At 51.4% G+C, this 26,947-nt stretch overlaps 9 protein-coding genes across 9 annotated transcripts; 6 read left to right on the top strand and 3 right to left on the bottom strand.

Moving 5' to 3' along the window:
* Positions 1 to 88: 88 nt before the first annotated feature.
* On the bottom strand, positions 89 to 1,621 carry ABOM_006943 (flavin-containing monooxygenase; the record flags this gene model as incomplete). Its single annotated transcript, XM_022534072.1, has 1 exon — positions 89 to 1,621. The coding sequence occupies one exon, from the start codon at positions 1,619 to 1,621 to the stop codon at positions 89 to 91; it is 1,533 nt and encodes a 510-aa protein (XP_022388131.1).
* A 622-nt stretch (positions 1,622 to 2,243) lies between these two features.
* ABOM_006942 (hydantoinase/oxoprolinase) lies at positions 2,244 to 5,471 on the bottom strand (the record flags this gene model as incomplete). Its single annotated transcript, XM_022534071.1, has 6 exons — positions 2,244 to 2,744; positions 2,804 to 3,007; positions 3,062 to 3,138; positions 3,194 to 4,665; positions 4,716 to 5,037; positions 5,090 to 5,471. 6 exons carry the CDS (start codon positions 5,469 to 5,471, stop codon positions 2,244 to 2,246), a joined length of 2,958 nt encoding a protein of 985 aa, XP_022388130.1.
* A 1,042-nt stretch (positions 5,472 to 6,513) lies between these two features.
* Positions 6,514 to 8,436, top strand: ABOM_006941 (nucleobase cation symporter-1 family protein; the record flags this gene model as incomplete). Its single annotated transcript, XM_022534070.1, has 7 exons — positions 6,514 to 6,610; positions 6,672 to 6,854; positions 6,898 to 6,981; positions 7,038 to 7,043; positions 7,096 to 7,755; positions 7,816 to 8,111; positions 8,164 to 8,436. 7 exons carry the CDS (start codon positions 6,514 to 6,516, stop codon positions 8,434 to 8,436), a joined length of 1,599 nt encoding a protein of 532 aa, XP_022388129.1.
* Positions 8,437 to 8,855: 419 nt separating this feature from the next.
* ABOM_006940 (FAD binding domain protein) lies at positions 8,856 to 10,594 on the top strand (the record flags this gene model as incomplete). Its single annotated transcript, XM_022534069.1, has 4 exons — positions 8,856 to 9,109; positions 9,162 to 9,261; positions 9,312 to 9,501; positions 9,561 to 10,594. 4 exons carry the CDS (start codon positions 8,856 to 8,858, stop codon positions 10,592 to 10,594), a joined length of 1,578 nt encoding a protein of 525 aa, XP_022388128.1.
* Positions 10,595 to 12,333: 1,739 nt separating this feature from the next.
* ABOM_006939 (putative integral membrane protein (Pth11)) lies at positions 12,334 to 13,863 on the top strand (the record flags this gene model as incomplete). The annotated part of the gene is made up of 8 exons (XM_022534068.1): positions 12,334 to 12,547; positions 12,601 to 12,668; positions 12,736 to 12,921; positions 12,975 to 13,038; positions 13,089 to 13,097; positions 13,147 to 13,229; positions 13,288 to 13,428; positions 13,501 to 13,863. 8 exons carry the CDS (start codon positions 12,334 to 12,336, stop codon positions 13,861 to 13,863), a joined length of 1,128 nt encoding a protein of 375 aa, XP_022388182.1.
* A 1,022-nt stretch (positions 13,864 to 14,885) lies between these two features.
* Positions 14,886 to 16,687, top strand: ABOM_006938 (uncharacterized protein; the record flags this gene model as incomplete). The annotated part of the gene is made up of 6 exons (XM_022534067.1): positions 14,886 to 15,112; positions 15,173 to 15,200; positions 15,620 to 15,710; positions 15,770 to 16,103; positions 16,152 to 16,357; positions 16,404 to 16,687. 6 exons carry the CDS (start codon positions 14,886 to 14,888, stop codon positions 16,685 to 16,687), a joined length of 1,170 nt encoding a protein of 389 aa, XP_022388183.1.
* Positions 16,688 to 19,078: 2,391 nt separating this feature from the next.
* Positions 19,079 to 20,701, top strand: ABOM_006937 (uncharacterized protein; the record flags this gene model as incomplete). The annotated part of the gene is made up of 1 exon (XM_022534066.1): positions 19,079 to 20,701. One exon carries the CDS (start codon positions 19,079 to 19,081, stop codon positions 20,699 to 20,701), a length of 1,623 nt encoding a protein of 540 aa, XP_022388190.1.
* Positions 20,702 to 23,688: 2,987 nt separating this feature from the next.
* ABOM_006936 (NAD(P)-dependent alcohol dehydrogenase) lies at positions 23,689 to 24,919 on the top strand (the record flags this gene model as incomplete). Its single annotated transcript, XM_022534065.1, has 3 exons — positions 23,689 to 23,956; positions 24,038 to 24,570; positions 24,644 to 24,919. 3 exons carry the CDS (start codon positions 23,689 to 23,691, stop codon positions 24,917 to 24,919), a joined length of 1,077 nt encoding a protein of 358 aa, XP_022388191.1.
* Positions 24,920 to 25,506: 587 nt separating this feature from the next.
* ABOM_006935 (SDR family NAD(P)-dependent oxidoreductase) lies at positions 25,507 to 26,329 on the bottom strand (the record flags this gene model as incomplete). The annotated part of the gene is made up of 2 exons (XM_022534064.1): positions 25,507 to 26,181; positions 26,237 to 26,329. 2 exons carry the CDS (start codon positions 26,327 to 26,329, stop codon positions 25,507 to 25,509), a joined length of 768 nt encoding a protein of 255 aa, XP_022388188.1.
* Positions 26,330 to 26,947: the final 618 nt, after the last annotated feature.

Below are 26,947 nucleotides of genomic sequence, written 5' to 3'. Positions count from 1 at the left end.
GTATGAACCTATCCAGTTAGAAATCCCTCCCATCCTTCCAAGGCCTGTCGACACTGCTGTTCATACAACGCCAGGCCACCCGGAAAATTCAAATGCTCTCGCTTCTTGCCGGGTATATTGGCTCCCATGTACACGAGTCCGCCTTTGGCACCAAGGTCATATCCGTAATCTGATTCACCAACGCTTTCCACTTCTGCTCCGCTTCGGCGGTGGGCTCAACGTATGATAATCCGCTCCTGTCGATCTTCTGAATTGCATCAATGACCCACTGGCCTTGGAGCTCAATGGACACCGGGCCATTGCTCAGTGCTGTGGGTCCGTGTACCCCGTAAATCCAGAACATATTCGGATAACCATGGCTCGCCATGCCCAAGTACGTGTGGACTCCATCCTTCCACTCCTCAGCCAGTGGCTTACCGTCCGTGCTTAGAAGGCCCATATTCGTGATGGGACCAGTGACGGCGTCAAAACCGGTAGCGACGGCAATAGCATCGACAGGGTAATGGTTCCCATCGCTGGTAGCGATACCGGTAGGTTTAACCTCAGCGATCTCGACTGCACGGAGATTGACAATATCCACGTTCGATCGATTGAACTGCTCAAAATAGTCCTGCTCTAGCGATGAACGCTTTGTCGCAAACGGATGAAACGGCTCCAACGGAGCTAGAAGATCCTTTTTCCTAAGATCAACAATCCTCTCGCGTGTCTTCTTCGCCCAGAAATTATATAATTCACGATTCGCCTTCTCATCAAGCAGTATATCCGAGTAGTTGTCTAGAATAAACGAAAAGCCACCCTTCTTCCAGTTCGTTTCGAACAACACCTCCCGCTCCGCAGGTGAAGCATCGAATAATTTCGTCGGTAGGAAATCCTCCAGGTTTCCACTAAATGTTTTCGTTCTGTCTTCGAAGACCTGTGGGTAGCGGGAACGGATCCCTGCCTGCTGCTCCGCCGTATAAGTTTCCTGGCCCATGGGAAGAGCCAGATTTGGCGTTCGTTGGAAAACAGTCAGGGTGTCTGCTTCCTTGGCCCATTCCTGGATGAGCTGAACGCCGCTGGAGCCAGTTCCAATGACAGCGACTTTCTTCCCTTTCACATACACGCCCTCCCGCGGCCAGGCCGAGGAATGATAAACGTCCCCCCGGAAAGTATCCAGACCAGGGAAATCAGGTACATAGGGCTTCGTCGACGTCCCCACGCAAGGTAAAAAGAACCGCGCAGTGACGGTTTTCGAATTCTCAGTCTGTACCTTCCACTGGGCGGTGCTCCGATCAAACTGTGCTCCAACCACTCTTGTTTCGAACTCGACATCTTTCTTGATAGTGAGCACTTTATCAAGATGTTGGAAATATGCCTGCAACTCCTCCCGGCCGGGAAACCTTTCCTTCCAGTCCCAGTCCTGCCATGCTTCCGGGATAGACAGCTGGTAGATAAAGCTCTCTGTATCGACGCGGGCACCGGGGTAGGTGTTCCAGTACCATACTCCACCAAGGTCTGGCGCGGTCTCATAGATCTTGCATTTATATCCTAACTTGCGAAGCTGGTGCAAGAGGAAGATCCCGGAGAACCCGGCGCCGACGATGAGGATATCGTAATCGGGTGTGGGGTGGGATTGCGTCATTTCTGTCTCTCAAGATATATGTGGCCAGTTAAACGAGAAAAGAGGATTATTGGGAAAGTTAAGTAAGTCGTAGCAAGTGCTTGCGTCTCTTATGTACTCTTTATACCTTGACGTTTTCGGCGACGGGTGTTAGGCCCCCGATGGGCCCTCTTTTTCCCCACCAATTATTCAAAGCTGTCCTTTTTAACTCCCATAATTTGTGTCGTTGTTGGATGTGTATAGCGCAACGACTGACCACGTTGGGCGATCAATACCATGGGGAGAAAGAAGAGAGGGCTCATTCTGGGGTCTCGAGCGCTGTGTAGATCCTTTTCTGAATGGCTTAGCCAGCTAAGAATAAGCACTAGTCAAGCATCTCCACAAGACAAGCGAACCAGCCAATGAAATCACCTGTCTGGCGGTCCAAATATCACTACTCGCATGGTCAAGGTGTCTAAACTTATCTTTTACGAGGCTTTGTTATGTTTGGGAACTTAGGGTTGGTTGCTCAGGATCAGGTGCGATGAAGGCATTTCTAAGGCAATCAATCCCATTTGTCAGCAAGTCCCACCTTTGTGTTTTATAGTACTCGCTCTAAATGCTTTAAAGAAGTAGTATATACCATTCACGTTTGATCTGCTACCTACTCAACTCTATTAAACTCCTCAATCACACTCCTCGGTTCCCAGTACTCCCCCAACTTCGTCCACTCCATATCCAATCCAAACCCCTGCGGACCACCAATACTCAGTCCCTTTTTTGTCGTCCAGAGTGGATGCGCTGCCATAGCAATCACATTGACTTTGAGGCCATATCGGAGTTCCTGCGATCCAATCGCCTCACCATCCTGTCCCAGTATCGAAATCAAATCAGGGACAGAACAGATAACTTCTTGCTTGGATTCGTCTTCTGGACCATCAGGGTCTGTATAAGCGGCATAGAGGAACTCATTCTGGAAGGGAATGACCAAGCAGCGACTCTCCTCCAGCACACCAACACCACAGCTAGAAGAAATAGTAGTCTCCCGTTCGTCGCTACTAAGAGGCGCAAGCAGACAATAACCCATTGTGTAGCCACGGCTAACATCTCGTTTGACGTCGGTGACCTTGCCAGTGTAGAGGAGCTTTCCGGGCGAGGTGTCGAACTATGCAGGTCAGTATAAATCCGGTACCCAAGTAGAGGCACGGGGAATGGGATATGTACAATAGCTTGAATCATGTCTGTCTTTGATTGCCGAGCACGATACACGGCTCTCCCAATGTACCACGCCTGAGAGATGGTGTTTGGTATGATGTATTTCTTAGTCTCAGCGCCGGTAAGGGGAGCAGTCGATAGGGCGACCTTATTTCCCAGATCGACGCATTGACTTCGTGCCATTGTTTCGGCGCGACGGCTGCTTTCGGCGTGCTGCTGAGATTAGAATACGGGTGTATGTGCGGATATGTGTAGGGTCCATCGTACTAGAATGATCGATACATTCCCTCTGCCGTCTGCGACAGCGCAGGGAGTAGCGGAGAGTCCATAGACGTATGGCGTACCTAGAATGTGAGCACAGATGGCGTCAACGTCACGGCATTGAGTCAAGCAACTCACAGTGTTCCAGCGTTGGATATGCCCTCCCCATCAAGTCCCCATCCACCACCGGAATATCGTATATCACGCCGGAGGGGAATGCCGATAAACCGTTCCCGCCTCCAATCTCGTCTGTGACGATGGCATGGAAGTCCTTCTTGCCGGTAATGCGCACGCAGCTTTCAATAGCGAGGGCCAATTCTGTTCCTGCCGAGAGACGCTCGCTGGATACGCTAGGGGCACCGAACCACGAGCCCATGACACATATATCCGAGTCTCTTAAGCTTGCAGGCTTGACGACCCGCATGTTTCCCGCGTATCCCGGACATTGAAGAAACTGGAGGCAGTGGAGGTATTGTATCCGGGAGGGTCCACCACCGCCTGTTCCTAGCACTCCTGTGCCGGCGGCCATAAACTCTAGGTCGACGGGAGATATGTACCACGTGTTGTTGCGAACGTCGGGTTTATATGTATCCAAATCGATCTGGAGGGATGGCTTCGCAGTGAAATGGGCTGCCTCACGCGGTGTATCCGTCTGTATGGACTCTTCCTCGTTTGCTTCAATATGGTCATATATATTCTCCTGGAATGCCTCGGGCCGTGGCGCTTGATTATCAACATCCAGGGGAGTAAGGCTCCCAATCGCCTTGATCACAAGCCGTGTCGCCTTATTTGTAGCATAGGCAAGAGGGATCTTCTCGATTGTAGCAATCCTAACCCCTTCCTTTTCTGCTCCACGAGCCATAGCTGCATCAATCGCCCGTTGTTTCGCTGCCTCGAGCACCTGCTTCTCATCACGACCCTCCAGTAACTCTATCACATCTATCTCCCCGGCTACCTTAGCAATAGCCGCACCAACAGCATTCGCAGAGTCATGATGCGGCGGTATGATGCACTCCGCGACACCATTCAAAGCATCCATATGAACGACCGAGCCACCCCCGACAAGCAACAGCACAACCGGCTGGTTGGAGATCTTCATGCCATCAATAGCACGTTCGAGGATCTTCCGAATCTGTTGGCGCGCTTTCGTGACAATCTGCGCAGGAATGTCTTTTACCTTCTCCCGGTCCCCAATCTCGGCCCTTCCAGATGCTGTCACGATATCCGTTGCAGTCAGCACATCACCACCAAACACCCTGGCGCGGCTAGTCAGAGAATGGCCAACGGACTCGGGCCCAACCCTGACAGCCCCGGTGTGTCCATCCACGCCCACACGGCTGCCACCACCGAGCCCAACCGACAGAACCTCAGGCATTGAGAACGCAGTGCGCACGCCTCCAACCTCCACGAAATTCGGTGCCTGACGCGGCAAACCTGATGGAAGCAGCGCGCATACGTCCGTCGTCGTCCCACCGATGTCAACGACCAGCACCTGCTGATCCGACGGTTTCGCCGAACCACCCCGATCCAAGGAGGCAAGGAAGGCAGCACCGGTCATACTATTCGTTGGTCCACTGGCGAAGGTCTTGATCGGCAATTCAGCGCCGTGGCTGTGTCAGTCAAGGTGCCATCATTCTGGGTAAGATACAGCGGGCAACACAGTTGCAGTTTGGCCATTGCGCTGCAAAACGCTCGTACCGTTTTCCGGGCGAAGCTGAGAATAGAGGCATTGAGGATAGTCGCGTTTTCTCTCTCCAGGAAGCCGATGCGACCGATCGCATGCGAACAGACGATGGATAGCGAGGGATCGAAGCCGAGCATCAGCTTCTTACAGGTCTCTTCGTGGATCCCACTGTGATCCAATGGAGAAAACACGCCCAGGAGAGCGACCATCTTGATGCCTGCATCTTGAATGCTCTGCACAGTAGCTCTAATCTGTTCTACATTCAATGGTGCGATTTCGCGCCCGTCGATTTCAAGACCTGGGACTATCATTTACCCGCCCAGATATAAGAATCAAGACACGATACTCACCACCATCCAAGTAAAGCACCGGACCGCCCATGATTCCCTTCAAATCGGATGGGAACTCCGCGAAAGGCGGCACCTGTTTCGTAAAAGGACCACAAAGCCGCACGACAGCGACTTGACTCAAGCGACTCGAGTCAGCCTGAACGACCGCATTGACGAAATGCGTCGTGCCGATCGCGACACTAACAACATCCTGCCTATCGACGTGGGACTGTTCCAATACATCCTGGATGGCGGCATATATACCAGACGTCACGTCCGCGGTCGTAGGGGTTTTGGTGGAAGCGCACACGCCGCGCGAGGGAGCGTCAGTAGCGAGGATATCGATGATCGCAGCGTCGGTATTAGTTCCGCCAACATCGACGCCGACGCGGTACTTGGTCATTTTGATCTGGGGTGAACCTTGCAGACAGTGTCGATTGACTGGTATTCGCTATGGCGTGCTTACGAGTACTCTCGGAATCTTCCGCTTGAGGGCGTCTACCATTCGCTGTTCCAGTCGGAGGGTATTCTTCCTGTCGAGTAACCGGCACATGCACCTCTATTCAGAATAAACAGGTTGCCATGCAGTTAATGGCTGGAGGGAGAGAGGTTAAACGGGCTGGTGGTCGAGTGGCGCTTCGATTAGGGCGCGGGGAATCGGGTGACCCCTCACGAGAGGCATGCAGATGGAAATAAGATGAAAGTCCCAGTAGTAGTCTATATATGATTGGTTAGGTGCATATTTTGGGGAATTACAGTAGACTTTCATATGGAAGCTTCTTGGAAATAGCACGGTGCCTACGGTCTAGTAGTATTATTATATATACATCTAAGAAATCTGGCGAGAAGCACATGTTGTATCTCAACAGGTGCTTGTTACGATGTCCTCACGATGGTTAGGGGGTAGAAAGGGAAAGGAAAAAGAAAAATATGTAAACTGGAGGAAGAACAAACCAGGCAGGGGAGGAAGGGACAATATGTCATATATTGGCTGACTGCTGAGTTCTTCAGAGGCGACCATAATATGGCTGTTCGCGACACCACCCACACGCCCTCAGTATCCAGAAGGTTTCGCACTTGACCGACCAGTTCCTGTCTAAGAACTTCCATGTGCCGTGACATTCCCTCGGTGTCTTGATCTGTGCTGCAGCCCTGATACTGGTGCCTCCTCATGCAAAAGGTTGTCTCGGATGCAAGGAGCATGATAATATAGCGAATCACAACTGCACAGACATGGGCCTCACCCTTGTTTGCTTCCTGCAAGTGGACACCGAGATTCTGTCTTTATTTCGCTGTGTAACAGATGCGCGTCTCAATCACGAGAAGACTCCAATTGAGCATTCCTCCCACGCTGACAACCCCTCGTCTCTATTCCGGGATTATTTATATCTACCTGGACTACCACCATAGAGATACCAGGTATTCCTGTATATCCTTTGATAGACATGGGGAACGCTATTCTTAAATACCTCGAGGTACCTCATGAGGGAGCAAACATCCCCAGCCGATGGATCAACGATGACATTAAGCCTGTCGAAGCAGGTCGGAGAACCTGGAATTTCTGGACGTTCCATAACTTTTGTATGCTCATTTGGCTTTGCAGAGAGGAAACACTCTGACGAACAAGGTGTTCTGGCCAGCTCCAACATCTCAGTCTACATGATAGGCAGTTCGTTGATTGCGATGGGATTAACTTGGCGTCAGTCGCTGGCTGCAATCGTCGTTGGCAATATAATTGCAGTCGGGCTACTTGTGATAAACTCATTACCGGGAATGTTCTACCATAGTAAGTCCACAGCCCTTGTGGCGAGCAGGACTGACATCCCTAGTCGGGTTTCCTTTGGTTAATAGGTATGTCTGGGGCCTATACGGCAGTCTATTTGTTCTGTGGAACCGGATTTTGCTCTCCATCGGTGAATTGCTCATCCCCACTGGTGTCGCTAGAGCTCGACTAACATCTAATCCATAGTTTGGTGTAGGTCTCTCATTGTCGGTGCCGACCGCAGCTAACTCATCATGCATATTAGATGCGGTTCAAGCATGGATTGGCGGTGAATGCATCTACGTCTCTCTGCGCGCAATCTGGCCATCTCTCGAAAGCCGAATTCCAAATCAGATGCCTCAGTCCACCGGAATGACCACGGCACAGTTTGTAGCGTACGTTATCTTCATGGTACTCTCCCTGCCAGTGCTGCATATCCGTCCCCACAAACTGCAGAGATTCTTCTACATCTCGGCAGCCACGATCCTAGTATTTGAGATCGTTATCCTCATCTGGGCACTGGTCAGCATGGGCAACAGCGGGTTTGGCAGTACGATCTCAGAGCCCAGAGCTGGTGGCTCGGGATGGAAGATTGCCTTTGGCATCGTGAGTACTATAGGCGGCGCAGCTGCTGGAATCCTCAATCAGAATGATTATACACGGTTTGCGCGAACACCTCGTGAGGCAATCCTCGGACAACTCGTCAGCTTTCCGTTTTATAGCATCCTATGTGCGACCGTCGGTATTCTGGTCACGGCAGCGACGCAGAATCGCTATGGCAAGCCGCTGTGGAATTTGCCCACCCTGCTCGGCGCCATCATGGACAATGGGGGTTCCCGCTCCAGAGTAGCAGTCTTCTTTGGGGGAGCTGCGTTGAGTGTGTCGCAGATGGGGTTGAATGTGCCAGCGAACGCACTAGCGGGAGGTTAGAATTCCTGGTTATTGCTAACATGTTCTTGTCCCGCTAACTTGTGCGCAATGATAGGGTTTGACATGGCGGCTACATTTCCGCGATATATAAACCTTCGTCGCGGCGCCTATATCACGGTCCTGGTATCGATCGCATGCAACCCGTGGAAGCTGGTCAACACGGCTACCATATTCTTAGCCGTGCTCAGTAGTTACTCGATCTTTCTGGGACCCATGGTAGGCTCAATGATAGCGTCTTATTTCGCTGTGATGCGGCGCAAGATCAAGGTAGAGGACTTGTTTCCTTGCCACGAGGACAATAGAGGTATCTACTGGTACACATACGGGGTGAATTGGCGGGCTCCAGTGGCGGTTAGCCATTTTCCAATACGTGGGATATGTACAATTAGGCTGACGACCGCAGTGGCTTTGTGGAATGGTTCCTTCACTCCCTGGGTTTGTGGCCCATGTCGATCCTACCGTGGCCATTCCCGTGGGGTTGTCGCGGATTTACTACATTTGCTTCCTCACGGGCACGGCAATTAGTGCCGCGGTCTTCACGGCATTGCACTATGTCTTTCCGGCACCTGTCGTGAATCATTTCGTCGAGAAAGCGCCGTCGCCGGGACTGTTGATGCCGGAATATCGATTGCGGTGGGACCGTGGGGAGGATTCGGTGTATGAGATTGTAGACTAAGCGAAACCGTGAGTAGCACGAGGCATTTTTTCATTTGGCTGGACTCAACTTCTGATCAACTGATAATTAACTTATATTGCACTATAACATGAATTACTCCGGAGTACATACGCTATTGGACGTTGGAGGCTCGACCACGGCGGGTTTCCTCGCACGTTTAGCCGAAGAAGTTGTTAGCTCCACCGCGTCCTTTAGGTTACAGTAGTTCATCTCCGGTGGATATTGGACACCCAATAGCATGAGTGTGACCCATCAGAAGGTTTTACCTGAATCAGGAACTAGATTTTAGGAGTAGCCGTTGCCTTAGACCGGTCAGTAATAGCGGTCCACTCTCTTTTATGTGTGAGGGATCATAAAGGTGCAACGCGCCCCCGGCTTGCCTTTGCATTCCATCCCTGTACCCCTCGACAACAACCAAAATGTTCGGTCAAGCTACCGGGTTGTCGCTCTTGACAGGCCTCCTGGCCGTAGCTTCTGCGAAAGCCGACTCCAACTGTCGCTGCTTCCCCGGTGATTCTTGCTGGCCGACCCAGGATGTCTGGGCCAAATTCAACGAGTCGGTTGACGGCCGCCTGGTAGCCACGGTGCCTCTGGGTACACCATGCCATGACCCCAGTTACAACGCTGCCGAATGCAAGACGCTGAGCGAGCAGTGGACGAACCCGGAGCTTCAGTAAGTCTACACCCTGTATCAATCGCTGAAGCGCTTCTGCTAATGCCGGTAGCTATGAAACCTCCTCGTCGATTATGGCTCCTTGGTACACTAATGGAACCTGCGATCCCTTCCACCCCGAATCGAAGCCCTGCACCCTCGGCAACTACGTGGTTTACGCTGTTGACGTGGCGAAGCCGCGCATGTCGCTTCGGCTCTGAAGTTCGCGAAGGAGCACAACATCCGTGTGGTTCCCCGTAATACCGGCCACGATTACAATGGCAAGTCCACCGGAGCCGGTGCGCTGGCCATCTGGATGCACCATCTTAAGGACATTGAGATCAAGGACTACAAGGACAAGCACTACCAAGGCAAGGCCATCAAGATGGGCGCGGGGTGCAAGGCGGCGAGGCGTACGCGGCCGGTGACGAGGCGGGTCTTCAGGTGGTGGGCGGCGAATGTCCCACCGTAGGAATTTCAGGAGGTTACTCCCAGGGTGGAGGCCATTCGGCCCTGTCCTCGCGCTATGGACTTGGTGCCGACCAGGCGCTCGAGTGGGAGGTGATTGATGGCGAGGGTAACTTCATTACTGCCACTCGCGACAACGAGTACTCCGACCTCTTCTGGGCCCTCAGCGGCGGCGGCGGCGGTACCTATGGCATCGTTTGGTCGCTGACCTCCAAGGCGCATACTGCCACGCCTGTGTCGGGTTACAACTTGACCTTCACCAATGATGGCATCTCCCAGGATACCTTCTACGAGGCGGTATCGCTCTGGCAGACCGTCCTGCCCTCCGTCGTGGACGCCGGTGCCATGTCCGTCTGGATGTTCACCAACACCAGCTTCGCCATCACGCCGTTGACCGGTCCCAACATCCCGGTTGCGGACCTGGTGGCGCTGGTGAAGCCCTTTACCGACGGGCTGACCAAGCTGGGAATCAAATATACGACCTTCTCACAGCAGTTCGACACCTACCTGGAGGAATTCACGGCCATGCAGGGCGCGATCGCGGTGGGCACCGCGCAGTATGGTGGATGGCTGATCCCCCGGTCGGTGGTGGAAAACAACAACGACGGACTGACCGCCGCATACAGACACATCACCGAGGATGGTGCCACCTTTATCGGCGTGGGCCTGAATGTCTCCAAGGCGTTAGTGGGGGATGTGGACAACGCGGTGCTGCCCGCCTGGCGCGAGACCCTGATCCACACCACCCTCACCACCCCCTGGAAGTGGGATGCGCGTGCTGAAATGCTCGCGGAGCAGGACAAGATGACCAATGATTATATCCCGGCCTTGACCAAGGTCGCGCCGAACTCTGGGGCGTACCTGAACGAGGCCGACTTCCGCCAACCCAACTGGCAGAAGTATTTCTACGGCGACAACTACGCTACCTTGCGCAAGATTAAGGCTAAATACGACCCGGCCAATCTCTTCTACGCCACTACCGCTGTCGGGGCGGATGAGTGGACCGTTCGTGAAGATGGTCGGTTGTGCAGTGTCTAAGTCGGGGGGAGCAACAGGAGTGGCGGAATTTTTCACGGAAACTGTAAATAGACTAGAACAGGGCTATAAAGTTATTTAGATTGACAATCATCCACGGTCTCTCTTCACCATTCCTTGGGAAACCAATGCGTGGAGTCCAATGGCGGCGTTTCACCGGACTTTCTCCGCTAGTGGATACAGTGGAGCCAGATAGTGCTATGCTTAGGGTCAATTGCAACGTTAATCAACAAATCCTTTTCGGTCAAGGTTACTGCGTAATATCCCGTTGGTTTTATTGATTGCATAACCGAAAAGCAATGCCGCAGTTTGTCTCCGATCAATGGTTTTTGGCCCCAAAAACTGGTCAATGCCATGTGGAGACCAGAAGGAGGGAGCAGCGGTTCCCAATATCAGGCCAGATTCCTGAAGGCAGAAGGATTGAGCATGAGAAGCTGGACCTCGGCTCCGGCATTTCTCGGAGGACGGAGCCTGCAGGAAGTCCGTTAATATATGCGTTTTGTAACCCGCGGAACCATTTCCCAAAGCAAACGCATTTGGCAAGTCAACCGCAGTCACACTGCGCTGGTGGCGCCTGTCGGGGGGTGTTTTCAAAGCTTATCCAGGGCAAGGGTTGCCCTCTTCCATGGGCGCTGCGCTTATCCTGCCCTTGCATACGTAGTCCAGCAAATAGATTCCCGTCTAAACCATGGTTGCAGTTCGCCTTAGATCCCCATCTCAGATGAGACACTGTGCAGATCGGCGCACTGCCATCTACCATCCATGGTTGTGATCTTGGTTCAGGCCCTTCCCTCTTGGCGGCTGGCATCTGCGCAAGGGCACAAGCAATCATCCGATTTCGTTGCTTAGTGCATCACGTCAGAATCCACCTTTTCTCTCCACACCAACTGCTGCCTATTACCTGATTGGGAGCTTCTCATCACGTGTGCGCATCGGGATATTGTCGGTTGTCTTCGAATGTCTCGCAGCCGCAAAATTCAGTTCCTCTTTAGCCAAGGCTTTCCAGGACTGAGCCCTCATTTAGCAAGGCCCTTGGTCCGTATTTCAGGATCCTGGCCGTTCTGGGCACACCATACACGGACTGCTGTGTCCCGATGGACGGCCAGCTTGAGATTCATGACTTGTGCTGGAAAGTAGAATAATAGCTTCCTCTTTGTCTCTCTATTGTAGTCAATGCTTATACTCCGTAGTCAGATCCCATATCATCCACGTGGGTGCCGCCGGAAATAGGGTCAACACAGTCACGGGAAGCAATTTATATGTAACGAATTTACGCCGGAGTAATCCGAGCCTGCAATCCCAGGCCACTATTTGGCACCATTAATCAATATGCAGTGGAACAGATTATTATGCGACCCATAGCCCCATACACCGGTCAAACTTAGAATCAGGGGCCCATCCTGCAGAATACCAACCTTCAGGGCGTTCACACGGGCCCCCTTGATTTTTCCAGAAGACTGGCTCAGCTGGAGTTGCAGCTGCAGGGAGGGGGCACAATTAGTATGCCTCGTGGTGGAGAGGTCAATTCCTGGTGGCGTTCTTCTGCAACTAGTTACTGCAGAGTGAGATTGTTATTGATCCTTGGTAGGAAATGAGAAGGAAAAATTGAATTTACTCCGTAGAACTACCGCTTCGCTTTAGAATGTGCAAGCTTGATGTCTCCCTGGCGTCTTTATTCCCCCGGCCTAGCCCCCAATCTGCAATTGACATGAGTAGCTGAGCTGTGCCACTGCTCCAACACCATGGGCTGGGTGTACAACCTCGAAACGCCCGATCCACACAGCGAAATCTCCCAGGTCATTGCCGTAGTGCTGGTGTTTACGATCGCGGCCCTCCTGGCGGTTGCCCTGCGGTTCTACATCCGAATCCACACAAAGAGAGCATTATGGCTGGATGACTATGCCGCGCTGTACAGTGCGATCATGATCGCCGGGTACTGTGCCTCTAGCATAACTCGTGAGTGCGCTTCCAGTGCGGTTGGAGGAAGACTGGATCCCTAACTGCTACAGAAACGCGATGGGGCCTGGGTCTTCATGCAGAGTATTTCCCCACGGCCAATGTGAAGCAATTCAGTAAGGTATGTCTTGGTTTTTCTGACTGCGCATCCGGGCCATGTATAGGCGCTCTAACGTCTGCTTGCCCAGATACAATATGCTGGCGGCCCGCTATACTCGATGTCCCTGCTAGGGTTCAAGGTCTCGCTCCTGGCGTCGTACCTCCGCATCGGTGGATTTGTGAAGATGTATCGAACCATCATTGTCGTTGCGATTGCCGCCGTAGTGGTCAATCAAGTGATCTTCACTTTCCTGTTCATCTTCCCTTGCAAACCTGTATGGCATTGAGTTCACTACACCAGTAAGCAATGATATTGACGGGTCCACAGATCGCAATACAATGGGATCCTACCATCCACGGGACTTGCATCAACACCCTCAAGTCATACTATGGTGCGTATAAACAGAACTCACCTGGCTGATAGTTAGCTAACACCGTGCAGCTCTCGCAGGTTCGCAGTCTCGGCTACACCATCCATTGTCCAATTCTAACGAACCCAGGAACCAGTCTAGGGTTTGACCTCGTCATCATCGCCCTCCCTCTCCCAGTGCTGTGGAACCTGCAGCTCGGAAAACGCCAAAAGGTACTCACTTTCGCTCATCTACCGCAAGAGTCGACTGACCTAACCTCCACCTCTCCAGATCGCTCTCTGCTGCGTATTCGCCATCGGCTTCTTCGTAACGATCATCCAGATCATCCGCATCTTCACCATCGCGCGACTAAAGACCTACACGGACAGCAAGCCCGTTATTCTATGGTCAATCGTCGAGATCAGCCTAGCAGTGCGTCCACCCCCCCCCCCCCAAACCCCATACTCCACCCCCAAGACTAACATCCCATAAACAACCGCAAAGGTAATAATCGCCTGTGTCCCAACCTACGGCCCCTACTTCCGCGTCTTCGTCTCAACTATCAGCTCCTACCGCCGGCGCCCCACCGGACAAGACTATCCCCTGACATCAGGGAATCGGCAAACGAGCCGGAAAATCGGGCTCAGCAGTCTTGGCCGCGACGAACCCCGATTCGATATCCCCGAGGGCCCTCGACCATACGATAACAGCACGCCGCATACGACGACAATCTCGTCGTCGAAAGTGACCGCGGATAACGACTCCGAAGAGCATATCCTGGGCAACGCTCAGGGCATGTTTGCCAGCGTAGCCGACCAGGAGAGGGGCATTCATAAGGTTATGGAGGTTACGGTGGAGAGGAATTGATATTGATTTGGGGATCTAATCTTGGGTCTGCGTTTTGTATGTCTATGGGCAGCATTGCTGGAGTCATTGGGTTTCGGTTGTAGGGTTTGGTATGGGTTTATGATGGCATTGTATATTATTTTTGGTGGATATATTGTGCAATAGACTTTTCTTTGTGTATTATACGAGCTGGTAGTCTGTGGGGGTGGTGTTTTGGGACTTCCTGGCAAGGAGATGCTGGTGAAGTGAAGGTGGGGATTGGCTTTCGGTATCTTGTGGGACGTGACTTGTGCTGGATAGATAGAATGAGGCACGATATCGGTGTCAATTCGTATTTCAGTTGAATGGTCTCGAGAATATCTACGGTCAAACGAACTCGGCCGGCGCTGAGCCCATTTATAGCTCCCCACAGCAGAGCTTAACGCACCATTGAGGCAAGAAGCAGCATGACCACATCACAGCTACCAATAGCAATCATAGAACTTTATCATTCTTCAATAGAACCCAAGACAACTTCATTATGTCATAGAAGCCAGACAGAAAGTCTAACCAGTGGCGTTGTCGTCCTCCTACCAAGACAGGCATAATGCAGATCAGGTACCCACAATGCAAGCCATTTTCTGCAGAGGGCCTCGTAAAAGTGGAAGCCCGTTGCATCAAAGGCTTAATTAGATACCCCTGTACATCAAACCGAGGCCACTCTAGTTCTGGGCCTGGGCGCAGTACATCCCTGCTCAATCGGGCGCACTTTGGGTCGAGCAGGTGGCGACATTTGTCTGAGTAGCAAACAAGTAGGTGAATGAACCAATCTGACCTGAGGAGTGTGCGTATTGCCAGGCTTTTATGTTGTCTGCAGCTGCTGTGCCACATGATGTCGAGATGTTGCTGTGACTTCATGGTATAGGATGCTCTGCAAGGCGTGCTCGTAGCAATGGCTACCCCGCTATATCAGCCCTTATATAGATGGTAGGAAGTTTGCTATAGCATATCATCGGACCTTCGTGTTTATCTTAGAATCGAAAGTCGTTGTTGTCCCCCGGGATATGATGGCCTCACTACCCAGCGTTGCAGCAATCGTTAACGGGGCCAACCTGAATCCAAGCAACATACCCCAGGTCGAGGTCCTCTTCGCCCAGTTTGCCAGTCTCTCGCCCGCCGAAAAAGACAACGAGCGCGGATCCTTCGTGGACAAAGTGTTCCCGCTCTTCTTCGGCGAAAATGCCGTGGTAGACGGTTCCAGTGCATACGAAGCTCAGCGCCAAGTCCCATGGTACGATACCTGCTACACAAAACTTCAGCTATATTTCTAGCCTAATGTTTACCTTCCCAGGTCGAGCAATTGCTGGCTGCGACCGCAGGTAGTGGTGCTCCCCACGTCCGCCCAGCAGGTCGGAACGACATTATCTCTTTGTCGGTTTCTCGGCATCAAGTTTTCCATTCGCGGGGGCGGGCATTCGCCAAGCATAGGATGGAATAGTAATGATGGAGCGTGGTGATTTCCCTGGCTGCGTTTGACCACCTGAAACTTTCAGAAGACAAATTGACCGCAGATCTCGGGGCTGGCCTGAGATGGATGCACGTCTACAAGGCCCTTGATCCGTATGACCTGGCTGTGGCTGGTGGGAGGTTCCCGATGGTAGGTGTATCGGGTCTGCTTCTGGGGGGTGGTCTATCATTTCGACACGGAGTGAGTGGAATCGGTGCGATGGGGCTATCCAACTACGAGGTAGGTTCTATGAACCTGATAACCTTGCCACCCATTTCTAAGATGAGATAGGTTGTGCTTGCCAATGCCGAGATAGTAAATGCCAACGCAAAGGAAAACAGCGACTTATTCTGGGCGCTGAAGGGCGGGGGCTGTAATTTCGGTATGGATATTGACCTACCACCCCCATTTATATCGTTATTGATTCTGACCTGGCCAAAGGAATCGTGACCAAGATGGAGATGGAAACAGTGCCTGCAAAGATCTGGTCACAGGCCAGGGTGTATGCGCCATCCGTCACCACGGTCCTGTTACAGGCCCCCATGAAGCACCATGAGGCAATAGAACGCGATAACAAGTCCTCTCTGATCTGGATTGGTAATGACCAAGGCATCATACTTGTCTCATGCTACTGCGACCCCGTCGATACGCTTCCGGCTGTCTTCGAGCCATTTGACAATATCCCGTTTGCTTCCCAGAGGCTGGCCCGGGGCGTATACTCGACGTACGAGCTTTTGGGTGTGATAGAGGGTCTTGCTGTTCCTGGACATGTTTGGTTCGTTTTCTCTGTCTAGCTGTAACAGAAGAATGCTAATGGCCAAAGCCATGATTTCCGATCCATGACCAGCCAGCCATCGCTGGAGGTCTACGAAGCTGCCGAGAGAGTACGCGTGGAGCAAACCGACGCACTGAGCGATGTCGAAGGACTCAGGCTATCGAGCATAATCCAACCGATATCCTCAATAGGCATCAAGCAAAGTCAGAGAGTCGGCGGAAATCCACTAGGGCTGGAGGAGGTCGGCCAGCAGTGTATGTCACCTCTGCCTCAGCGTATAATACTTGCTAATGAACTCAGGGTTTCTGGTGATGGCCGATTGGAATAACCCTGTAGATGGAGACCGTGTGCGCCAAGCTATGCGTCGCATAGGAGACGCCGCTGAGGCGACTGCAAAAGCCAACGGGACGTATCTTCCCTACCAGTATTGCAATTATGCCGCGCGGGATCAGGATCCATTGGCTAGTTATGGGACTGAGAATGTGGCGAGGTTGAAGGCTGTTTCCTCCAAGTATGACCCTGATGGTGTGTTTCAGACGCTGCAGCGTGGCGGATGGTTGCTTTCTAGGTGTTCTACTGAATAAATATGTGACTGATATTAAATCGGTATTTATTGAGCAATTTTTCAAAACACGTCAACCTCAGATACAACTATAAGATAGCTGTAAAAGATGTAGACGTCTATTCACTACTGCCGGTGTGCAAGTCGTGGTATAGTACTAGTCTAAGAAGAGACACTTGCTATCAAGGGCCAGCTATATGATGGATGGTCAAGATAAAGTGTTGATCTACACAATTGAATGTCAACCAAACTCCATATGGCGGTGTCTGTACGAGAATTTCTCAAAGTCCTCTCTCTAAAGGTAACATGATGAATTATCCTACACTATACAGCTATACATTTATGGTGAGGAAAGGGTACACCATCACATAATTTTTGACTATCTGAGCCAGAGGAAGAAGGAAACTAATCTACGTAACACATAAATCACCAAGAGTACAGATGATGCAGTCCATATCAATGTAGGTATCCCCCTATTCCTTTCACGCCATTTGTCAAGAATGGTCAGGCAACCCTAAAGACTTCCTGGCTACAGCATCCCAGAGCACCAACACACAGACAATACAGGATCTTCATCCCCAGTGGAACTCACAATGTGATCAAGACAGAGCGAGAGCCAATGACTAACAGCAAAGTCAGCGGAAGAACACTGCGATATCCAGACATGCCATTATGTGTCATGTCATTCCTCTACTTTTGCATGGTAGAGGGGCTTTCCTCTCTGTTGCCCGTTCAAGTTATAGCGCGAATAACATATATATCCTTACTCTTTAAGGCAATCCTTGCTACCACCGTCAAGGGGTTTGCTCTCTTCCTTTCCGTTTCCTACCGTGTGCTATCAGGTATGGTCTGGACCGGGGGGGGGGGGGGGGGGGGGGTCGTCTTGGTTCTCGTAAACGCGGACAGACGGGACTTGAAGTAGTAGACTAGCATGCGCCAGACTGTCTGTCGATCCAAGAAAAAAAAATCTTCAAAAAACATACAACAGGAGGGATTCGCTGGTGGTCACCCACCCAACTACTAACCTCCCGGCGTGTGGCTTAAGTACGGCTGAGCGGACGGGAAGCCCTGTTCTCCACACCCTATGGTCGTATGTACTGGTATCATCGAAGTAGTGAGTTATATAGTGCGAGACAGGTAGGTGCGATAGTGTCATGGCGGGCTCAGGTATAGCTATATATGGTGTGATCCAGGCGATAAGACCTAAGGTCTGAGTATTAAGACCTGTTGTCCTATCTGAATGCGCTTGCCTAGACACAGGCTAGCCTCGATTCATCGTACCATCCGCAATCTGGGTACGTCTCGTTCTGGTTACATGTCCGTACCTCGCCCATAGCAAATATATACACAATGAACAATGCGAGAGCCCATGGTGTGAGGTACATAATCGGTTGACCGTTGTATATAGACCAGCCAGTAAACACCACGATATATCATCAATACAAAGCGAGATGATGATCCTAGCCTCAGTATGCAAGCTAATATCGAAAATATAAACTGGATCATATTCAACCGGCCCCCTAGTTACCTTGCAAGTGGCTTTCGGCTCAATCTCCTGCATGTCATACGGCCAACCATATTGCTGAAGAGATTTCTCGATTTTGGGATACTTTTGGGGTACTGTTAATATTATATCAAGTTCCTAGCTGTTTTAGCAACGGAGAATGGCCCACTATCTCATGATAGTGTTTTGTATAATATATGGTTATTTCTTGACCCACTAGGACAATCAATGGCTGCAATCGAGAGTAAGGACACCGCCCACCTTACGCACAGACATCTGTAAAAAAGATGGAGACCAAGACAGAGGGAGACCCATTACGACCACCGAGATCCCCTCGACCATCTACACAGTCAGTGGGCCGGGGCTGGACTCTACCAACGTACAATGCCATTCTATTGAAGGTTGCCAGCAGATGTGCCGCAACGATGAACATCCAAGCTCCAAAAGGCTCCACAGATCGCCGTCCACCATTGCCTCAATAGGCTTGGTCTCCGCAAATAAGCAATTTGGCTCATCCAGAAACCAAGTCCGAGCTGCGTATATTCCTTCTCGAAACCCGATCTACGCAGTAATGCAGGTACGTACGTATGCTCTCCTCTTGTTTCACGATGGACTGGGTCTGAGGAGCCCCCACATCAGACTAAATCATCTAGAATCTATGTATCATGGTCCACCCTGAACGCGCGTTCAGAATGAAACTCGGGGCATTATACAGTGAGCCACGACTGCAATTTACTCAAGTTCTAGATCACCGGGTTAGAATGCCAGGAAAAGGTAATTTCCGGCTCTTCAAACGGCTCCTTATAATCGGGGGCAGTTGCACTCCCAGATGTCTTCATACATCGTCAACTTGCTGCGTCCTTTCCACGGACTAATAACCCTGACGAACGTCAGATCACCCAATTCAACATGAAATGGTCCATCCTCCCTCTGGCAGGGCTGGTCGCCGGTGTATACGCAGCAAAGAACTGTACCGTGGCGCGCTTGACTGAGCTGCTGCCCGAAAATTCAACAGTCTTCTATGCCAGCGAATACCCAGCTCACTACAACTTCACCCCACCAGTTAGCCTGAACTATGGCTCAACTTCCAGCCCCATGGGTATCAGCGCCTATGAGCTCCCTGTTGCTGCATGCATTGCCCAAGCGAACATCACCCTGCCAAACAACACCCAGCACAGTGTTGGCTTCGTGCTACCGGACGACTGGAACGGCCGCTTCCTCGCCAACGGCAACGGTGAGTTTTCCGGCTCGGTCGGCTGGAGCTCTATCATCTCTGTCTCCTGGTACGGCTTTGCCGTCGTTTCGTCTGATCTTGGCCACGAGGGAAACAACGGTAGCTTCGGCTATCATAACGAACAGGCTCTGCAGAACTGGGGCCACGTTGCCCTCCACAATGCCGTCGTGAATGGCAAGGCCTTAACGGAGGGCTACTATGGGAACGAAATCTCTTACTCTTACTACCGTGGCTGCTCAGCCGGTGGTAAGCAGGGTCTGAAGGAAGTCGAAGAATATCCCGACGACTTCGATGGAGTCATTGCTGGTGCTCCCGCGTGGTGGACCTCCCATCAGCAGCTCTGGAACGTCCTAACAGCCATCTGGAACCTCCCCGAAACAGCAGACTATCACGTCACAAGTGAGCAGATGTCTGCGGTTGCCGCCGAGATCCTCAAGCAGTGCGATCCCCAGGACGGTGTGAAGGACAATATCCTCCAGAACCCCTTCGGCTGTGTCTTCGATATCACCACCCTTGCTTGTAACTCGACTTCTAGCAACGAGACTTGCCTTACATCCCCGCAAATCGGCACCGTCAACAAGCTCTTCAACCCCTGGGTCGACGCAAACGACACCCTCATTTTCCCCGGGTACACTCTTGGCACCGAAGTTGGTGCCCCGTCCCTCGACGCAGACTTCGTCACCTACATCCAATACATGCTCCAGCTTGGCGGCGACTGGACCTGGGAGGACTGGAACAGCCAGGAACTGATCGCGCTCTCTGAGACGATCAACCCCGGGAATGCGACCGCCGACAACTTCGACATCTCCCCCTTCTACGAAAAGGGCGGCAAACTGATCCATTATCACGGGTACTCGGATCCGAGTATCGCAACGGGCTCCTCATTCTACTTCTTCAACCACGTTGTGGAGGCCCTCAAGCCGAAGGGGATCCCGGTTGATTCATTCTATCGTTTCTTCCCCGTGCCGGGTATGGAGCACTGCACGTTCTCGCCGGCGGATCAGAACGCCCCGTACTATTTCAACGGTGCTGACCAAAGTGGCTCGCTGAGTGGCGGTACCTACTGGGGTGTGCCTGGGTTCAATGACTCAAAGCATGACATTGTTCTCGCGATCATGGACTGGGTGGAGAATGGCACCGCGCCGGATTATCTTATCCCTACCAAGTGGTGGAACGATGATCCTGCTGGCGGTGTCGAGATTCAAAGACCGATCTGTCCTTATCCCCAGCTCGCGCTGTACAATGGTACTGGTAACACTAGCCTTCCGGAGAACTGGCACTGTGGGACCTTGTACTAGGTTGTGAGTGGTATGTCCGCTCCATTGGTCTTATGTGGTTGATTTAAAGTGATAGAAAGATTGGTAGCGGATGCAAGGTCAACTATCGCGCCTGTTTTCATGGTCCATATTGTATGTATGACTTCCATCGCTAGCTGCGTGGGTGAATCGTAATTAGATGTACATTGTAAAATAAAGAAGTACATAATACTCCACACTGAGAAAAGCATGCTCTGCCCGGGATGCCATTCCTGCTTTGCCAGAAATTCCACGATATGGTTGCACGTACTTGGTTCAATCTGAAGAAGCCATATTCGCTTGGGATGACCATAGGCCAGTCCAGGACAGTGCTGAAGGAGTAAGTTCGATATTTGCGCGATAATTAGCCGTTACCCTAACTATGCAATTCTATAGCCCATCGCCGCTGTGTATGTCATAGGACAGGCCTTCACCAAATCCCTATCGCGAGAGACGCGCCAGGAAGTGGCCCCTCAGCCAGTACATCTAGAAACCGGGGAACTATATCTTCATATATCGCCGACTCATCCTCTCCGTGGTCACACGGGGCCATCTTAACCAAAAATACATCTCCCCAATAGTGGCGGTGGCCACCATCTCCCATATCGCTGATCCAGGCGGGAACAGACTGGTTTTCCGGTAGATCGTCGAGGGCCCAGGAGTAGAAGACGTAGTAAGCTCCCGTGCAAGAAGAATGCTGCTGCTGCAGAACATGAAAGTGTTCAGGTAGTAAATGCCGTTGCCGGAGATGAAGCAGCTGCCGGGGTTTAAGATCCCGACGTAGAAGCACTTCCCAAAGATCATGCTTTAGCCGAAGATAATGTGATCGCTGAATATGACTATCTAACTTCAAATCAAGTCTGTGCAGGTCGCGATATTCCCAGGAGTTGCCCACATTCCAATAGGGGCGTAGGTCAGGAACACGGATAAGAAAGCTGTCCCTGGATGTATCGTCATTAATCGTAGTGAGGGGGAGGAGATGAGCAGGAGTGCCGTCGGCTGGTATCCTGACTCCAGTAACCGTGACAGGTGGAGGACTTGGCGATGGCTCCTCTTTCCAACCAAGGAAGGACCAGATCGAAGCGAACATTATGAAGGTCTGTGTAGGTGTAAGATAACGAGATGAATGGAAGGGGGGACGGTGTTTGTTGTTAATTGTTATGCATGGTTTGAGCCACACTACGCCACAGAGACAGCCCTGATTACCTGACGCTCGCGCAGTTCCCAGTCAGCAGATGGACAATGCTGTCTTTCTGTCTGAGAGATCGTCGACAGATGAATAGTAAGGTATATCAGATGCTAAGATTCCTAATGTAGAAAAAAAGCCTTCCTACTTAGAACAGCAACCCAATTCTACGCCAAATACCAATTTAACCGCCCTGGAGGAGACCATCTCCTCTCCCTAATTCGAATGAACGTCCATCGCACTTTCGTCAGTAACATAGTGGCTCTCGATATTACGTGGGAATGGATGGAAGATGAGTATATATCTCCGTTCCCCATGGCAAGGCCCGGGGCTGACGTTGCCACTCTTCCAGGGAGATTATGGCCCACTGAACTCCAGTGCAGCAATGTCCACCATACCTAGATTGACTTGTTCCCTTGTCCAGTCATGAGGAATATCCTTGTTCGGACAGGAAATGACTGGGATGCTGAAGAGTTATGCACCGATCTCATGGGGCTCTGGGATGTACCTCAACCGGACCTTTGGCATTACCTGTCTAGAGCAAGCCTGCTGATCCACGAAATTGGGAAATTACTGAAGGGGTGGAGTTGAGTTATGCAAGCCTGTGTGGATTTGATGTGGTCAACGAGTTATTGGCGAGCAAGACCTTTGCTTCCGATAGCTGCTATATACAGCCAGCAAGGGAAAGGCTTTCTACAGGGTCAAACGGATTAGTTCGAATAACATGGCAAAGGGGTTGGAGCACCGAGCAAAATAGTAAAGTCATGTTGTTATGCCTAGTAAACTCTCGAAAAAGAACGGCTACTCGCCTTCCTCGGTTCTAGATAACTACCATGTACCTTGCCGATACCTTCTTTGTCACTTGTAAGGAAGGTAGGCCATGAGATAGGCTCAAAGTATGACCAATAGCCTTCATATTCCTGCGAAATTCGTCTAGCACTTTACGACTATCTGGTACAAGGCTGGCCCCAGTCCTTGAACGCTGCCGTTATTTGGAATAAGTGCAAAAAAATGTCGTCAATATATCAAGCAATGAGCCGTAGAACTAAGAATAATTTGGAATACTCCGTTGGGAAAGAAAGAGGAATGGAGCCTCGCTACAGAATACAACCTCGGTTAAGACAGAAGCGGAGGATGAAAATCGTAGACTCTGGGGCACTAACGAAGATGGACCCGATCACTATCACCATCGTGCCCGTTCATCCCTAGATGAGTTTCCTATCCTCGTACATGGAGGTTGAAATCTAGTCTTGCAGTATGGCCACCGTCGGAATACCTCGTGGAGGCTGCAGAATAGGGTGGTTAATTAGCACCCTGCTTGATAGCCAGTTGATGCGGGGCAGGGCAAGTCTAGGCCAATACTATCAACCAGGGTCTGCAGTGCGTATTTGCCCTCAACACGTTGCTCATTGTGGATAGACCTACTCAAAATACACTGCTATGGTGCGTCGGGAGAATTCCGAAGTGGTACACAGCAACCAGGAACCGCATATGTGCTCCCCTTCGGAGATGGCCCCGACGTGGCTTTCGCAAGTGACTACAATCGCAGGCCCTGAGAATCATTACTCGGTTTGCAGGACAACACATGATCCTCTGCAAGAGCGTGGCATGAATATTGGCCAGCAACCCTCCAACTCGGTGGTACGTCCGAAGGGCCAGTCCACCTGATGATGGAGAAGAGTCTCCAATATGGCAGCTCGTCAAGTTCTCCAACTTCGGCCTCCGAAGCAAGATATAAGTAGCTCCTCTACGACCAGTCAAGAAATCCCAACCCAGTTCAATCACTCTCATACCTATATTCAAAATGGATATCCTCGACCGCAAGCCCTACAACCATGCCATCCACACCAGCCCCTCCAACGACCTCCGCCTAGTGCAATCAGATATCCCCGAGATCCAACCCGATGAGTGTCTCGTCCACGTCCGCGCCACTGGCATCTGTGGCTCCGACGTACACTTCTGGAAACATGGCCACATCGGCGACATGGTCGTAACAGGGGACAACGGCCTTGGCCATGAGAGTGCCGGAGTAGTTCTCAAAGTCGGCAAGGACGTGACTCGGTTCAAGCCCGGTAAGTCGACTATCTAACCAACCCCCCCCCCGTTTACCACCAACCATAGAAAGCTCTTACATACTAACGAAACCAAAACAGGTGACAAAGTCGCCATGGAATGCGGTATCCCCTGCTCCAAACCGACCTGCTACTTCTGCCGCACAGGCCAGTACAACGCCTGCCCGGACGTGGTCTTCTTCTCCACGCCACCTCACCACGGCACTCTCCGACGATACCACGCCCACCCCGAGGCATGGCTGCACCATCTTCCCGACAACATCTCCTTCGAAGAAGGCGCCCTTCTGGAACCCTTAACCGTCGCCCTAGCAGGCATCGACCGATCCGGCCTCCGCCTCGCCGATCCCCTGGTGATCTGCGGCGCAGGCCCCATCGGTCTGGTCACTCTGCTCGCCGCCAACGCAGCGGGCGCAGAGCCCATCGTCATCACAGATCTGGACGAAGGCCGTCTAGCAAAGGCAAAGGAACTAGTTCCCCGCGTCCGGCCAGTGAAGGTCACAAGAGAGGACACGCCCAAGGCTCTCGCCGGCAGAATCATCGAGACTCTAGGGCAAGAGGCAAAGTTGGTTATTGAATGCACGGGCGTGGAGTCTAGCATCCATGCCGGCATATATGTAAGATATCCCCCTTTCTCCTCTCCGTCTTCGCAGCATTCAAACCAGATAACCTGACTGATCTGGCAACCAGTCCACCCGATTCGGTGGCTCTGTCTTCGTGATCGGCGTCGGCAAGGATTTCCAATCCATCCCTTTCATGCATCTCTCTGCGAAGGAAATCGATCTCCGCTGGCAGTACAGATATCACGATATCTACCCGAAGGCGATTAGTCTGGTGGCAGCAGGAATCATTGATTTGAAACCGTTGGTTTCGCATCGGTACGCGTTGGAGGACGGGATCAAGGCGTTTGAAACGGCGAGTAACCCTGCTTCGAAGGCTATTAAGGTGCAGATTTTGGATGATTAGATTTGCTTTTAATGGATGGTGGCGTGTGTAATAGAGTGGGAGTTGGAGTGGTTGGGGGTGTACAAAAATGGAGATGTCCTTAGTTCTGTTTCTGCTTTTTTTTGTGTGTGTTTTCACTACTGTGGACGTTATATCCGTGCAGGAAATGCATAACTCGGTACATGGATTTATAATTTGGATGTTTGGCATAGCTGTAGGCGTATATGCTGTCTTCTAGGCCTTAGAGCTGGATGCATCCACCGGTGGTGGAATGTTCTTGACCAATTGTTTGGCCGTTACGTAGACCTGCCAGAGAGAATTGGAGAGTTCATACAGCAAGAAGTACCTCTCTGGGTGTTTTAGAAATGCATAATCTTAGGATATGTGAGTATTCACGCCGTAGGGCTAGAAGTAAGGCGACGAGAGCAGCACTGTCTTATATCAACGCCAAGTTCTACAAATACCAGATGAATGTCGGAGCCATTATTTTAGTACCGGAGCCACAAACAATTAACATACTGAATACCCTTCGGCGTAAAGCTCGTCTAAATTTATAAGATATATATTGTAGAAGTCATTGCAATATGGGACAAGTTATTTTAACAACATCAAGTATATAGCATGCCACCATTCGCACAGATCACATCCCCAGTGACCCATCTGGATCTTTCCTCCGCCAGGAATGTAATAATATCTGCGATATCCTGAGTAGTGCCGCATCGCTGACCAGCAGGTACCTTCTTATTCTGCTCCTCCATCCTGGCGAGATGGACTGGTCCGGCAGCCTGGTACATGTCGGTATCGACAGGGCCCGGGTTCACGGCATTGACTGTGACCCCATACTTGTGGCCCAACTCGGTAGCCCATACGCGGGTGAGACCCTCGACAGCGGCTTTGGTGGCAGCGTACACAGACTGTGTTGGGTAGCCGCCTCTCGCGGAGATAGAAGAGAGATTGATGATGCGGCCGCCGCGAGGGATGTAAGGCAGAACGGCCTGGGTCATGAAGACCACGGCGCGGACGTTGATATCCATCAGCTGGTTATAGCTTTCAAGCGTTACTTCTTCCAGCGGTCTGTTGTCGCCTGCTCCGGCGTTGTTGACGAGTATGTCGATCTGTGTGGTTTGGAAGGCAGACAAAACCGCGGAAACAAGGGTCGCTGGGGCCTGGGTATCAGCCAGGTCCGCTTGTATACCGAATGCCTCGTGGCCGTCATTCTGTAAAGACTCGACAAGGGAGTCTGCAGCTGTACGCGATGATGGGGAAACATAGTTGAATGCGACCTGTTCTTCGTCAGAAATCCATTAATGAACAAAATGGTGAAACGTAGTTACATACCTTTGCTCCTTGTTCGCTTAAAGCACGAACTATTCCAGCGCCGATTCCTCTCGCCCCGCCTGTGACTAGGGCAATCTTTCCTTTGAGAGACATGGTGTTTAGGGCTTGCGGTGTTCTTTGTTGAACTTATGGTTCGCTTTGGTAGGTCGTACTTGAGGTTCGAACAAGTAGAAAATTAAATACTTATACTCCTGCCCTTACCGATTATTCATGAGGGGTCCATCGGTCCAAACCAGTAGACCTTCCACCCACTGTATGCGACTTTCAGACGCAAGAGGCGTGATAAAGATCCACATAGAATAATGTTTCTCGCTGCTATCTCCGAGCAGCTGATGTACAATTGGGTGTCCCTCAGTGGAGAACGGGCTCGGAGGTATCGCCGAAGCCGAACAACACACAACGTGGGGAAGTATATGATGTTCTTCAACATATCACCTGAGAACTACTCCTCACCCCGGATGGCTTCACCCCAGAATTCGTAGAATAATTCAAATTGGTGAGTTTATGTATCGCACGAGAAAGTGACCAGGTCAGGGAAGGTCAAAATGTGGCCACTCCGATAACGAAACAAACCAATACACCCACCCGCCGGACATGATCCCTCGACGACTCGGGAAATGGATCCATGATATGTATACAAACTAGCTGCGCGGCTGTTTGGGTACGACCAAGGAGTGATGGGCATCATTGTCACTGACCATTTGCGCTATA

The sequence above is a fragment of the Aspergillus bombycis genome (genome assembly GCF_001792695.1).
Source record: "Aspergillus bombycis strain NRRL26010 chromosome Unknown contig00055, whole genome shotgun sequence".
NCBI classification, from domain to species: Eukaryota; Fungi; Ascomycota; class Eurotiomycetes; order Eurotiales; family Aspergillaceae; genus Aspergillus; species Aspergillus bombycis.
Note: the sequence above shows the minus strand (reverse complement) of the source record. Positions and strands in the feature narration are given on the sequence as shown.